The 15,111-nt window shown below is 41.8% G+C and overlaps 1 protein-coding gene across 1 annotated transcript in view; it reads left to right on the top strand.

Annotated features, from left to right (window-relative positions):
* TRPC4AP (transient receptor potential cation channel, subfamily C, member 4 associated protein) overlaps nucleotides 1–15,111 on the top strand; it is a 126,973-nt gene that overhangs the window by 100,045 nt on the left and 11,817 nt on the right. The window contains exon 8 of the mRNA XM_006876883.1: nucleotides 11,732–11,898. Coding sequence (XP_006876945.1) covers nucleotides 11,732–11,898 — 167 coding nt within the window. The remainder of the gene's footprint in view (nucleotides 1–11,731; nucleotides 11,899–15,111) is intronic.

The following is a 15,111-nucleotide window of genomic DNA, read 5'->3' on the forward strand; positions in this document are numbered from 1 at the left end:
TAGGGGGTCTTCCTCTTTTTCACTGACCCTCCACTTTACCAAGCATGTTATTTTTCTCCAGGGACTGGTCTCTCCTGGTATATGTCCAAAGTATGAAAGACAATGTCTCAGCATGCAGGCTTCTAAGGAGCATTCTGACTGTACATCTCTCAACACAGATTTGTCTGTTCTTCTGGCAGTCCATTGTTGTTGATATTGTTAAGTGCCCTTGAGTCAGTTCTGACTCATAGCAACACTGTATAGAGTTTCCAAGGAGTGGCTGGTGAACTTGAATCATCAACCTTGTGGTTCAAACCAACAGTGCAGTCCAGTGCATTAACCTACAGTGCCACACCAGGACAGTAATACTTTTAATATTCTTCTGCAACACCATAATTCAAGTGCATCATTCTTCCTTGTTATTTGTCCAACTTTCACATGCATATGAAGCAATTGAAAATACCATGGCTTGGGTCAGGCACACCTTAGTCCTCTGACATTTTTGCTCTTGAACACTTTAAAAAGGTCTTGAGCAGCAGATTTGCCTAATACAATATGTTGTTTAAATTTTTGACTGCTGCTTTCATGAGTATTGATTGTGGAGCCAAGCAAAATGAAGTCTTTGACTTCAATCTTTTCTCCATTTATCAAGATGTTATTTATTGATCCAGTGGTGAGAATAAAGACTCTATGTAGTCTTTGATCTTCATCAGAAAGTATATGAAATCTTCTTCACTTCCATCAGGCAAGGTCGTATATCTGCATATTGCAGCTTGTTAATGAATCTTCCTCCAATCTTGATGCCTTGTTCTTCATATAATCCAGCCACCCAGATTATTTGCTCAGCATGCTGATTGAATAAGTGTGGTGAAAGGATACAACTCTGGCACACACCTGTCCTGATTTTAAACCATTCCGTATCCCCTTGTTCTGTTCTAACAACTATCTGTTGGTCTAGACACAGGTTCCTTGTGAGCACAATTAAGTGTTCTAGAGTACCCGTTTTTCTGTTATCCATAGCTTGTTAAAAACTTTTGCATTTCATTGAAACAGACAAACGTTTTTCTGATATTCTCTGCTTTGCCATGATTCATCTCACATTAGCAATGGTACTCCTAGTTCCATGACCTCTCCTGAATCTAGCTTGAATTTTTGGCAGTTCTCTGTTGATGTACTGTTAAAAAAATTTTTAAATTATCTTCATCAAATTTTTTACTTGCATATGATATTAATGATAATGTTCAATGATTTCCACATTCTGTTGGGTCACCTAGTTTTGGAATGAGCACAAATATGGATCTCTTCCAGTCACTTGGCCAGATAGCTGTCCTCCAGATTTCTTGGCATAGAGGAGTGAGTACCTCCAGTGCTGCATCAGTTTGTTGAAAGATTTCAGATTTTTTTACTTGAATTTTATTCAGGAATCAGTTTGATTTTTGTTTGAGGTCCATGTGTATAGTTGCTTTTTATTTTGTTGAAAAAAGGTATTTGCAGTGAATAACTCGTTGGTCTTGGCAAAATTCTATCATGCTATCAGTTATATTTTCCAACTACTGAATTTGCCTCAGTTTCCAGCCTTCACAATCCAATCACCAATAATTATTAGTGCATATGTGATCAGTTTCAGACTGAAGATGTTCATAGAATTATTTAATTTCATCATCACTGGCTTTAGTGATTGGTGCATAAATTTGAATAATAATAGTATTAACTGGTCATGCTTGTTGTTGTTGTTAAGTGCCTTCGAGTGGATTCCGGCCCGTAGCGACCCTGTATAGGGTTTCCAAGGAGCAGCTGGTGAGCTTGAACTGCCGACCTTGCAGTTCAAACGGCTTTTCAGTCTGGCTCATTAACCCACAGTACCACACCAGGACTGCGGTCTTGCTTGCTGTTGTTATGATGTGCCGTGGAGTCGGTCCTGACTCATAGTGACCCTGTACAGGGTTTCCGAGGCTGTAAATCTTTATGGGAACAGAAAGTGTAATCTTTCTCCCACGAAACAGCTGGTAGTTTCGAACTGCTGACCTTGCGGTTTGCAGCCCGATTCGTAACCACTATGCTACCAGAGGTCCTTTGGTCTTGCTTATAGGCATATAAATATTATCTTATCACAGACAGTCTTGTGCTTTAGGATAGATCTTGAAATGTGCTTTTTGACAATGAATGCAGCACCACTCCTTTTCCTTCCTGGCATAGTATGCCATAAAGATTGATATCCAAGGCATTAGGGAGCTGAAATGGATCATTTTGAAATGGATATGATTGTCTAATTCAAAATGGCCACTGCTGATCCATTTCAGCTAACTAAATGCCTTGGATATCAATCTTTATGCATTCCATTTCATTTTTGACAGCTTCCAATTTTCCTAGATTCATACTTTGTACATTCTATCTTCAGTTTGCAGCTGTTTCTCTTTGTTTTGAGTTGTGTCCCATCAGCAAATGAAGGTCATGACAACTTCACTCTGTTCACATCCTTATGGTCAACTCTCCTTCGAGGAGGCAGTTCTTCTCAGTTGTATTTTGAGTGCCTTCCAACTTGAGGGGGGGTTTCATCTTCTAGCACTATATCTGACAATGTAATGCTGCTATTCATGTTTTCTTCTGGCACCATAGCTCACAGTGTTCCACAGCTATTCTTCCGGTTTTACAAAGTAGCAATGTACAAACTGAACACAAAATCAAAGCAGTTCCATTTACAATAGCATTATAATTTCATTACACTCTACAGATAATGACAAGTTTGTCTTGAAATTCATATGGAAATGTAAGTAACCCAGAATAGTCTAGGCAATCCTGTTTGGGGATTGCTTTTATCTTGAAAATGATCATCTGGATGTTGCTAGATTCTGTCAAGTTGGTTCTGTCACAGCGACCATATGTACAACAGAGCAAACCACAGCCCAGTCCTACACCATAGTCATAATGGTTGCCATGTTTGAACCTATTGATACAGCCACTGTGTCAGTCCACCCATTGGAGGGTCTTCTTGTTTTCATTGCCCCTCTACGCAGCATGACGTTGTTCTCCTGTATCTAGTTGTTCCTGATGTATGTCCAAAGTACATGAGACAGTATCTTGCCATCCTCGCTTCCAAGAAGCTTTCTTCCAAGACAGATTTGTTTGTTGTTTTGGCAGTCAGTCCATGGTAAAATCGATATTCTTCACCAACGCCATAATTCAAAGGCCTCAATTTTTCTTTTGACTTCCTTATTAATGTCTAGCTTTTGCATTCATATGAAGGTAATTGAAAATACCTTGGCTTGGTCAAGCACATCTTAGTCTTCAAAGTGATATCTTTACTTTTTAAAACTTTAAAAAAGAGGTCTTTTGCAGCAGATTTAATCAATGCAGTACGTCCTTGATTTCTTGATTACTGTTTCTGTGAACATTGATTATGTATCCAAAGTAAAATGAAATTCTTAACAGCTTCAGTGTTTTCGCCATTTATCATGACATGGTTACTGACTGAGTTGTAATATTTTTTTTTTGAGTTATAATCCATACTCAAAGCTGTAATATGTGTCTATTAAGATCGTGTTTACTAAATGCAGAAAAAGCATTTCACAAAATCCAACCCCCTTTATGATAAACTAGGAATAAAAGGAGACTAGAAAATGTTTATTTTTATGATTCTTAGGAACTTTAATTTTTATTTGATCTTCTGCTCTGAAAAATTCTATTTATATGATTCTTCTTCAGTGTTTATTATTAAAGTGCTAAGGTAATCTTAAAACACATAGTGGGATTCCCATCTGGCATGCAGATTACCACTGTCAGCTATTTGGCTGTGAACATTATCAGAGCATCTCTGTCCATTTCAGCCTTTGCTGGGCATATTGATTTTGATTTTTCAAAATTGTGTACCTAATATCAGTATTGGAGTCCTGGTGTGGTGCTGTGGCTTAATGTGTCAGACTGCAAAGCCATTTGAACTGCAAGGTCGGCAGTTCAAGCTCACCAGCTGCTCCTCAGAAACCCTATACAGGGTCACTATGGGTCAGAACGAACTCGACGGCACTTAACAATAACAACAACAAAATGTCAGTGTTGGAGTCCTGGTGTGGCGCTGTGGGTCATTTTGTTCTGGATTGCAAAGTTCAGGCACTTTGGAAACCCTAGCCAGTGTCAGAAATTAGCCAGTATAATTCATAGAGCAAGTTTAGCTAGCTGTCTTACAGATCACAGGGTAAAACTTGAGTCATAATACATCCTGTTAGTGAAGAACTATGCCTCTTTTTTCTGTGTTCATCTGTGTTTTGCTCTAAACATGGTTGGTTTGTGCTAGCCTAAGACCTTGAAATAATAAACCTCTCTTTCTCTTTATTTCTAGGTTTTGTTGTTTTTTTAACTTTTTATTGCGAATTGCGTGAAGGTTTACAGAGCGCATTATATCAGTTTCATATTCAACAAATAATATACTTTGCTTCATTATATGGTTGCAATCCCCTCCATGCACCTACAGTTAACAGCATTTACCTCTATTCACTCCAACCACTCCCATCTTTCCTCTGCCAGTCTCCCTCCAGTTGTGTATTTCCTGTCCCGTCACCCACGTCAATGCATATCTACCCTCTAGTGCATGTATCATTTCTTCATCCCCCTAAAACCATCATAGATAATTTATTTTTATCATGGAACCCCCCCACTCCCTCTTGTTTTTCTTTTTACAAAAACTAAACAAAAACCACACAGGGATATATAATCATTTGAACAACCACAGAGTATATTCTGGAAGCCAGTCTCCTGGTCACCAGCACACAATGTTTCTCTTTCCATGAATCTAGCGTCCTCAGCTGCACAATCTCTCCATGCCTCCATCTCTGGTGTTGCTGCTTAGGGTCCTATGTACAGCTCATACTCTTCTTTCTCGATGATCCTAGGGTGTCCTCTGTTTCTGGAATGCAAAAGTAACTACTCCCCCCTTTTTGTTTCACAACCTCTATAGTTGTGACAATTGCAGTTAGGTATGATAACTACTACTCACGACTGAATCAATGAATCCTATCCCCGTATCCTTTCACCAGACCCATCTAGACAAGAGGAAAATTGTTCAGTGAGGATTCTACCTCCCCCTCCCCCACAACACACACTCTGAAACTAAACTCTCTCTTGAAAACTTGTAAGACAGACACTTGGTGCCTTTATAGCCCACTCCCCAACCCCATTTTAGGTAGCCAGTGTCTGTTGCCCGTCCCTATCAACCCTGTGTACAAAGGGGGTAGGTTTGATGTGAAGACTCCTTCCCTCTCAGTTGGTATTTTGAACTATTACATCCATAAGGATAGGTCAGGTTAATCAAATTGTAGCTAATACACTTGTTTCCTTTATTAAATTTCTTTATTTTCCTCTAGTTGAGTTCTGATGATCAAGCCATCGAAGCTAGGTCAAATGGGTATACTATTCGCAAGTATTGGCATTCTTGTGCATCTCCCTCACTTCATATCAGCTGGATGCTTTACTCTCAGCTCTAGCCCTTTGTGGCTATGTCCTTGTCCATGAGCTTAGGAGTCCCCAAGTCTACTACACTTTGGACCAACCAGCCCTTCTTCTTCTCTCTCTGTTAAGGTTGATGGGAATCTATAGAACGTGGTCAAACTCAGCCCATATCTTCATTGCTGCCTTTCCCCCGTTTCCTCTCACAAGTAGACTGACATGGTCACCAGAAATCTTATGTGCCGGCTCATGTGTTCCCTTTGAGTTTCAGTCTTGGAGGGGTGTTTGTCCTAAAGGTATTTGATTGTTTGCCTTGATGGCTCCCCAGCAAACAACTTGCTTGTTCTTGTAGTAGCCAATCAGACTGCCATTTCTGTTTTCAATTTTTCTTGCTGGTCTTTCTTTCAAGAAGTATCTTCTGTTCCTGTAGCCACTCTAGACTGGACTGTATGTCCTTTCAAGTTGGAATGTCCCACCTCAGAAGGTTGATGGGGCCCAGGATTCCACCTAAGGTCCTATATACTGCAAAAGTTCCACAAGAAGCCTTTTTCACTGGGCAAGTTCTAGAACCCCTTTGAGGTATTCCAGTCAGTTATAGGCTGACGAAGGACTTACAGGCTCTCTATAATCATGTTGCCAGATATTCCTTTCTAGCTCACTCAAATGTTTATTTTATGATAGTAGGCAAGGGAACCAATATCGATAAGACAGTCATACATCTTAACAGAATTTCTCCTTTTTTTAACCCATTCAGGTTATACCTTGATCCCTGTATCCCAGAGTCCTGTTGTTCCAAAATTGAACATACATATATCACTATTTACCTCTGGCCCATTTAGCCCATGCAAACCTAGTTGTTTCCCTATCTACCTTGTTCTTCCTTTCCCCTTTTTGTGTATTACCTTCCCTTTCCTTATAAATTGCCCTCCCCAACCCCCAGTCTATGATGTGACTCTCCCCTAACCTATGCCCTCCCACCCCGGTAACAAACAACCAAAAAAAATTGTCTTTTTTTCTCATAGTAAGGGTACATTTTCTTAAGCTTTTACAGTAATGGTCTTATGCAATATTTGACCTTTTGTGACTAATTTCACTCAGTGTAATGTCCTCAAGGTTCATCCACATTATGCAGTAATTTGTGGCTTCATTGCTGTTCTTCAAGGTAGCATAGTAGTCCATTGTGTGTATGTACCAAAATTTGTTTATCCTTTCCATAGGGTATCTAGTGGCTGATTATTTGGAAGTAGTTTGGTAGGCATTTCTCCCAAGGTGCCTCTTAAGTATACTCAAACCAACCTCTTCAGTTAGTAGCCAAGCAAGTTAACTGTTTGCACTACCCAGGTTTCCACTAGAGCCCCAGCACAAGACCTCTAATCCAATAGGGGGCAGCAGAAATGCAAAATCAAGTTGGCAGAACGTCCTTCCTTTAGGAAATGGCTACTAAGGATCAAGGAGACTTTTCTTTGCTTATAGCATTGCAAACATCAGCTTACTGCTAAATTAAAAAAAGAGATACCAAAGGTTTCCAGAAGTTGGAGCAGAAGTGCAGTTGAGGTCAAAGGAGAAATGCTGAGCAAGAACAGCCAATACCAGCTCTTCTTTGAGGAAGCTGCTGCTGCGTACGTGTAGGTAGTTTTCCAAGCAGCACCTGCTAGGGTAATGACTGCATCAAGAATTGCAATTTCTTCATCAGCATATGTTTGTTCTGGATGGCCAACAACCATGATACAGTGGAAACCATTCTTGTACCTCTGAAGATCTGATGCTGCCTTTTTTTACTTTACTGGCAGGAACCCCAGTTGTCATTGCTTTGTACTGAACTCAGCTCATCAACAATTCAAGAGAATTTAATAATCACATGCTAGTAGGAGTCCTGGTGTGGCACAGTGAGTTAATGAGCCAGACTGCAAAGCTGTTTGAACTGCAAGGTCAGCGGTTCAGGCTTACCAGCTGCTCCTCGGAAACCCTATAACAGGGTCTCTATGGGTCAGAATCGACTCATTGGCACTTAACAACAACAATAGTAGTAACAAAAAGTTATCTATTGGCACTTAACAACAACAATAGTAGTAACAAAAAGTTATCTATAAATATTCTGTAATGATTTTGAATCACAGATTACAAATGACAAATAATGGATTTCTTAGGGAAAAAAAAGTATAAACCATATGTAGTAAGACCTGTGAAAGCCAGAACCTATGCAAGTTGGAAGCCTGTCAGAGAAGGAAAGCTCAGGTGTTTCACACTGAGGAGTGATAGAGAAGTGCTGAGACTGTACCCAATTGAAGGCAGGAAACTTGTGTGACCTGGACAACAATACAGTCCCATCAAGTTCCAGCTCTCACAGACACCACTGTATCTAGTAAGGCACTTGTGTTTAGAATACATAAAGAACACTTAAAACGCAATAAAGAGACAGCCCAATTTTTTTAAATGAGCAAAAGATCTGAATAGGCATTTCTCCAAAGATTGAAATGGCAAAAAAAAAAAAAAAAAAACACCACATGAAAAGATGTTCATCGTTAGCCATCAGGGAATTGCAAATAAAAATCATTAAAAGATAGCACATCACACCACTGTTATTAGGTGCTGTCAAGTTGATTCCGATTGATAGTAATCCTTTGTATAATAGAAGGAAACTGCCTGGTCCTGTGCTGTTCTCCAACTTTGATTATGTTTGAGCCCATCGTTGTATCTGCTCTCAGTCCATTTCTTGGAGCTTTTAATTAGATAAGTATTGGTGAGGATGTGGAGAAATTGGGACCATGATATAGTGCTAGTGGGAATATGAAATGAATAGTACAACTGATCTGAAAAGTAATCTGACTTTTTCACAAAAGGTGAACTAAAGAATTGTATGATAACCAATTCCACTCTTAGGTACATCCAAGCGAACGAAAACATATATTCACACCAAAACTTCTACACGAACATTTATAGCAGCATTGTTCATAGTAGCCAAAATGTAGAAACAGTCCACATGAAGTGGAATGTAGAAACAACTGATGAAATGGACAAACAAAATGTAGTATGTCTACACAATAAGATATTATTCAGCAGTTTTTTAAAAATGAACTGCTGCTATGGACTGAATTATGTCCTCAAAAAATATGGTGAAGTCCTAACCCCTGAACCTTGAATGCAACCTTATTTAAAAATAGGATTTTTTCTTTGAAAATGTTACCAGTTAAGTTCGGAGGTCATACTGGAATAAACCAAACCAAAATCAAACTGATTGCCATTAATTGATTTTTACTCATAGTGACCATTACAGGACAGGGTGGAACTGCCCTATTGAATTTCCAAGACTGTAGTCTTTATGAAACAGACTGCCACATCTTTCTCCCATGGAGCAGCTGGTGGGTTCAAACTGCCAAACTTTTAGTTAGCAGCTGAGCTCTAGGCACCACATCACCAGGGAATAGGGAGAGCTTATAAAATGGAAAAGCAGATGGAGACAGAGTCACACAGAGTAAGATACCAGGTGAAGATCACATCTACAAGCCAAGGGAACCCAAGACATGGTTGAGGCTACTAGAAACTACACAGGACAAGAAGGGGGCTTCCCACCTGGAGTGGACAGAGAGCATGGCCTTGAATTTGGACTCCCAGAACTGGAAAACAATACCTTTGCTGTTCTGTAATCCACCTGCTTGGGTATTTTGTACAACGACAGCCTTAGGAAACTAAGATAAATTGGTACACATGCTACAACTTGAATACACCTTATGAAAACATTATACTATGTGAAAGAAGTCAGTAATAAAAACCATGTGTTTTATGGTTCCATCAGGACTAGGGAGCCTGGAAAAAATGGGAGTGACTACCAAATGGGGTTTCTTTCTGAGGTGATGGAAATTTTTAAAAATTGATTGTGGTGGTGATGTTAAAACCCTGCATATATTTTCAGATCTAGCTGGGTGAGTTGTGTGGTATATGAATTAGACAAATGAGTGTTCCCTAGAAAATGGAATTTAGTGTACATAAATCAAGAATAGTAAGCTCTTTCAGCAGTATTGTAGAACTGAAGAGATTTGTAGGGAAATTCAGGCCTCTTGAGCTAGTTTTCCTATCCACTTTCTTGGGATGCTAAATAGCTCTAGCCATCGCTTTGAGGGATATGATTCTTAAAAATCCTTATAAGCCACACATCACAGTGACTCTGGGAGGAAGAGGCCAAGCTGCCTGTGTGTGTCTCTTCCACCACAAACATTTATTACTGAGGACATTCATTGTGCCTGCTTACTCTCTAGCCTGCCTCTCATGCATTGTCAGTCCCATGAGCTTGGTGACAAGGGCTTCGAGGCTCTAGCAGAACCCATGCAGCAGAGCCAGCAATTGACGTGATAGTTCTTGACGTTCTCTCCACCCGCCTTTTGACACTTAAAATCATTTAGCAGCTGGGCCAAGGAGTCCCAAGCATGGAAACTGAGCAATTATTATAGATTTGGTAGTAGTGGTGGTTGTTTTCCCCATGTACATGCAAATATATGTGAACAAATAGAATTTTCTCCAGTAAATTTTTTCTTCATATCTTTGCTGACTACCACTATATTTGCCATCAAGAGCTTATTGGTGGTGGTGTTATGTGCCGTGGAGTGGGTTCCGAAAGTCATAAGCGAACAATCACAGAAAAACTGAGTTTACTACTTTTATTTGCTACATATTTGCATGTTATGAACGTATGTCAGGTATTGTTTTAAGCACCTTAAATACACTGAATCCTTCCATCTTCACAACATTGACAAGGAGGGTGCTGTTATCATCTGCCCTATTTTACAGATGCCAGTGGATGCAAATGCTCAAGAGAGGTCAAATAATTTACCCAAAACCATAGCAGAGATGGGGTTCAAATCTAGTAGTCTGGCTCCAGTGTCTACTCAGAATGATTGTTGCTGTTCAGTCATGCTTCATTCAGAATTTGTCTTCAGTTCCAAGGCTGTGAGTCGATAGTGGTACAGAGTAACTGGGAAGATAATTCCAAGTCTGGAGGGCAGAATAAGTTAGATCCTTAGGTCATGATACCATGCAGAAATCAACATGACTTCTGAGTGTGCCTTACCTGCATGTTTTTGATAATCACTGCTCTACAGACATCACCTACCTTTTCTGGCTTTTCCAAAAGTTCTTTAGGGCAACAGTTTCAGTGTGAGCTTGAAAAAGGACCTTGTTTGTTGCTGATTCATCCATTCACCTCAGAGATAAGGAAGTAAGGGGACATAACTGCTCAAGTTGTGCAGCCTCTCCTGACTGCCCCGTGCCCTTACTGTTAAAACAGCAGAGCACTAATGCTGATTGAAGCTTCCTAAGAACCAGGCACTGCGCTCTTCTGTTGTTCACAGTCGATCCTCACAGTAACCCTAGCTGTCCACCGTACTGCTGCTGTCATTTCCGTTTAACAGCATAAGCTAAGGCCCAGAGAGAAGATGACTTGTAGAATTGTAATGGTTTACCTTAAAGCCCAAAGCACAGTACCTGGCCTGTCAAACCAAAGAAATAAGTTGTCATGAAGTGGATTCCAACTTCTTGTGACCTCATGTGTGTCAGAATAGAACTATGCTCCATGGGGTTTTCAGTGGCTGATTTTTTCAAGGGTAGATCACCAGAGCTTTCATCCAAGACTCTCCTCTGGGTAAGTTAGAACTGCCAACCTTTATAGCTGCTAACTGAGCACTTAACCAGTGAATCACCCTGGGATGCCTCATGACATATCTGGTGTCCCTAAATGTTTTACTTCACTGCTGTTGTTAGTGATAATGATAGTGGGTAAATGAAATCCACTGGGAGATAATACATTCATCTGTATTACCAGTGTCAGTTGTTTAACTGTTTGCTTAGAAAGTTGAACCTTAGAAAACTTCAGAGGTGCTTATTTCAATGGAAGTGGGGAATCTTGAGAAAGTGTCCCCCTTTCATGGAATCCAGGCTGATGCCCCGAGTGCTGAGTCATTTGTGACTTGAGCACTCCCTTTGCTGCCAGATGTTTGTCCAGCACTTTTTGGGAAGTTTGATGGTAGCATGAAAGGGGCATGTGGGGACGGGATGGATTAGGTTGCTGTATTGGCTATGTTGGAATATTTTTATGTTAAGTTTATGAGACCAGAATAGAATGCAGTGTCACTTTTTCTAAGTTTCTAAGCGTGTCTGACTACTGGGATCTTGGAGTTTTTATCACTTTTCGAAGTCTTGGTTGTGGGCTCAGGGCCCACCCAGTCTATTGGCTCTGTACCTCAAGTTTGTTTGGAGCAGATTTGAGGAGCAGAAGCATGTTTCCTCACAAGTTGTGACTCACCCTCTCTCCTGGTGGCTGTTCCAGCCTCCATTGTGTTCCCTCCTCCAGGGGCTTCTGAGGAGAATGGCCTGCCTCACACTTCAACTAGGACCCAGCTGCCCCAGTCAATGAAGATCATGCACGAGATCATGTACAAACTGGAAGTGCTCTATGTCCTCTGCGTGCTGCTGATGGGGCGTCAGCGAAACCAGGTGGGCTCCTCCCCGAAGTCTTAGAGCTGGGGGAGCTAAAAGCACTCATTTCCTGAGTGCTGATGGTGTGTCAAGGCCTTTGTTATGCCTCCTCCCAGAATGGCTCTCACTCACCCAGGAAAGCACAGAGGGTGGTTTAACGGATCCTCGTGTTATGCTTAAGGACACAGGTCTGATTCCAGAGCTTGTAATCTTCATTGTACCTTGCTATGGGCTCCATTTCCAGACAGGGCATTGATATGCAGGTTGGGAGTGGGCCGCTTAGTGACATTACTTGACCTTGTTAATGTGAAAAACAAAGAGTCGATGTCTGCAGGATGACAGTGGAGGAGTTGCCAGTGTGATGGGGCAGAACCTAGAGCTATGTCAAGTTATGAAAACTGGGTTACAACGGGGGCTCCAGATGTGCACTGGGGTTTCCTGTGCCTTGAAGCAATTCTAGGAGGAAGGAACAAGAACCTCCAACCGATTATAAGAGCAAGGTGACTCTGGAAGTGTACAGCACTCCTCAAGATTGAGGAGAGGTGGCTCTCTCCAGCTAGTTGTGTCCTTGGGATGGTTTCTTCTAGAAATAGAACTAGCCAGGAAGGAGATGGGGGCAGTTTAGTGGGAAGGGAACCTAGGGGCCCTGAATTCCTTATGTGCCATATTGAATCGGACATTGGACTAACCTTGTTCCTCACAACAACTGTGAGGTAGGTGCAAGTAGTTCCATTTTACAAGTGAGAGGGAATAGTTGTTCCTTGTCAGGAAGCTGGTAAATAGTGGAGTAGAATTCAAGTCCAGTTCTTACGTTAGGACTTTTTTGTTGTTAAGTGCCATCGAGTTGGTTCCTACCAGGATTTAGATGATGATAAATGTTGGGCGGCGGGGGAACCTTAGAAAGGGACAGGGGAGAGGTGATGGGTAAGTTTAGATTGAAGATCAGGGAAACTGATTTTTTGAAAAGATGATCTTTGGCATGTCAGTGTCCTGAAGTAAATGAGAGCTGGCTGTACTAATAGTCGGGTCAGCCTACCAGACAGAGGAAGCAAAGACACAGGAGTTGTGGGGGCAGACCTCATATATGTTGTGTAGGTGAATGGACTGAAAAAAGGTAAGAAAACATCTGAGGTGATATGTGGCCAGATCACATTTGGTTTTTGTAGGCCATTTGAAGGACTTCGGTTTTCACTCTGAGTGAAATAGGAAGTCATTCTTCTGGCTGCTCTTTTAAAGACAGAAAGGATGGAAGTGGGGTGATACATTATGTGCTCTTGTTGTAATCAAACCAAGAGATGATAGCAGCTGGGACCAGCATATTGGTTGTGAGAAGTGCTTACATTCTGGATCTGTTTGGAAGGTGGAACAAATAGGATTCGCTGATGGTTTGAATGTGGTGTTTGAGAAAGAGGAGGAATTAGGATGACTCCTAAGGTTTTGTGTGTAAGCAGATGGGAAGATGGATCTGCCATTTATCGAAATGGTTTCAGATCAGAAAGAGGAGGAGAGGAGTGGGCTTAGGGAGGAAAATGTGTTTAGTCTTGAACAAGTTAGGTTTGGTGTGTGAGAATCGGCACTGGAATTACTTGCACGTGGAGTTAGGAGAGAGGTTGGGGGCTTTGGGAGTCACCAGCATAGAGTTGGTATTTGAAGCTAGGACCTGGATAAATCCAGTTCATTGTGCTGATCACCCACAATACTGGTGCTCCTTCCCTCAAGATGGAATGCATTTTTATAAAAATATTAGTAATGATATCTTCCATGCATTGCATGCTTTAGTTTTCAAAGGCACATTCACAGTGATGTGCATTTGTATTTTTGAACATTTGCTAAGTTACGTAACAGATAGTGGGACCTTTCCCTGCACTTGCTATGTGAGAAAACCAAGCACAGAGAGCCGTGCTCTGGGCTGCCAAGCATTGAGAGCCCACATTAAACTGCTGCCCTGACTCTTCTTTCTGCCACCTCACTGCCACAGTGTCCTGTTCCCTGAGCCTTCCTGATAGCCTGTTTCTATGAATCATGTGGTCTCTTAACACTACAGTTGTATCTCTACTTTCTTGGGTAGACTGTCAGCTGGGCTTAGAATTCCTGGCCGACTGAGAACTCATGTCTCACTGGCACATTCTCATTTACAGTCAGCCGGCACTTGCTCAGCTTCTGCTGTGCTGTGTGCAGGCACGATGGGGACACGGACCTACAGACGCTGCCTTCAGGGAGCTGATGGTCTAAGGTAGCTAATTAGGGGAGCGTCCTGTGTGTGTGCCACTGACCAAGTTCTCTTACCCATCTGGGCTCACTTGAAATCATGAGACTGGAAACTCCATCCCACTGGTGCTCATGAAAATCATCGGCAGAGCAGTCACTCTCTGAGCCAGGCCCTGAGCTGCCCCCTGACCACGTTCACTCAGCAGCTTTCTTAACATTATACTTTGGCAAGTGTTCAGCTCACTACATATAAAAGACCTTGATTCCTTTTTACTTGTGCCTTGTGTCCCATTAAGGAGCCCTGGTGGCACTGTGGACTGTGAACTCCAAGGTCAGCAATTAAAAACCACCAGCAGCTCCATGGAAGAAAGATGAGGCTTTCTGCTCTCATAAAGATTTACAGCCTTGGAAATCCTGCATAGACTCACTGTGGCTCAGAATCAACTCGATGGCAGTGGGTACTGGGTATATCATCATTTATTTAACTGATCCCTGTTGATGGCGGTATAGGTTGTGTGATGCTGCCATGAGTAGCTTTGTACTTAGTCCACTGAATGTTTATACTCTCAGGTCCCCCCAGCAGTGTGTGAGGTGCCTGATGCCACACCCTCACCAACACACTTTTTTTTCCCCCTTTTAGTGTGTGATAGTTTACATGGGGGAACATTAGCTTTACCCTCATTCTATCATACATCGTTTCATTGCCATAGTTACCATCCTGTCCATGCATCATCACCCAACCAAAGGTTATACCCCGCAGGAACCCCCCTCTCTCCCCACAGTCCTCAGCACACAGCTCCCTTCCCTCCCTGGATCTCAAGTCCTCAGCCACTCCATCTCTTCATGTCATCCTCTCTGTCTCGGTCTCAGGCCTCGCTGCTTCTCTGGGTGGGGTCCCGATCTCTACTCTTCTCCAGTGATGGTCCCAGGGGCCTCCGCTCCTAGACTGAAAGGTTAATCACATCCCTCCTTGCTATAAAATATCCACCTTTACCTTTCCAGTCCTCACAATCCATCCTGATA

Source organism: Chrysochloris asiatica, unplaced genomic scaffold (assembly GCF_000296735.1).
Source record: "Chrysochloris asiatica unplaced genomic scaffold, ChrAsi1.0 scaffold00423, whole genome shotgun sequence".
NCBI classification, from domain to species: domain Eukaryota; kingdom Metazoa; phylum Chordata; class Mammalia; order Afrosoricida; family Chrysochloridae; genus Chrysochloris; species Chrysochloris asiatica.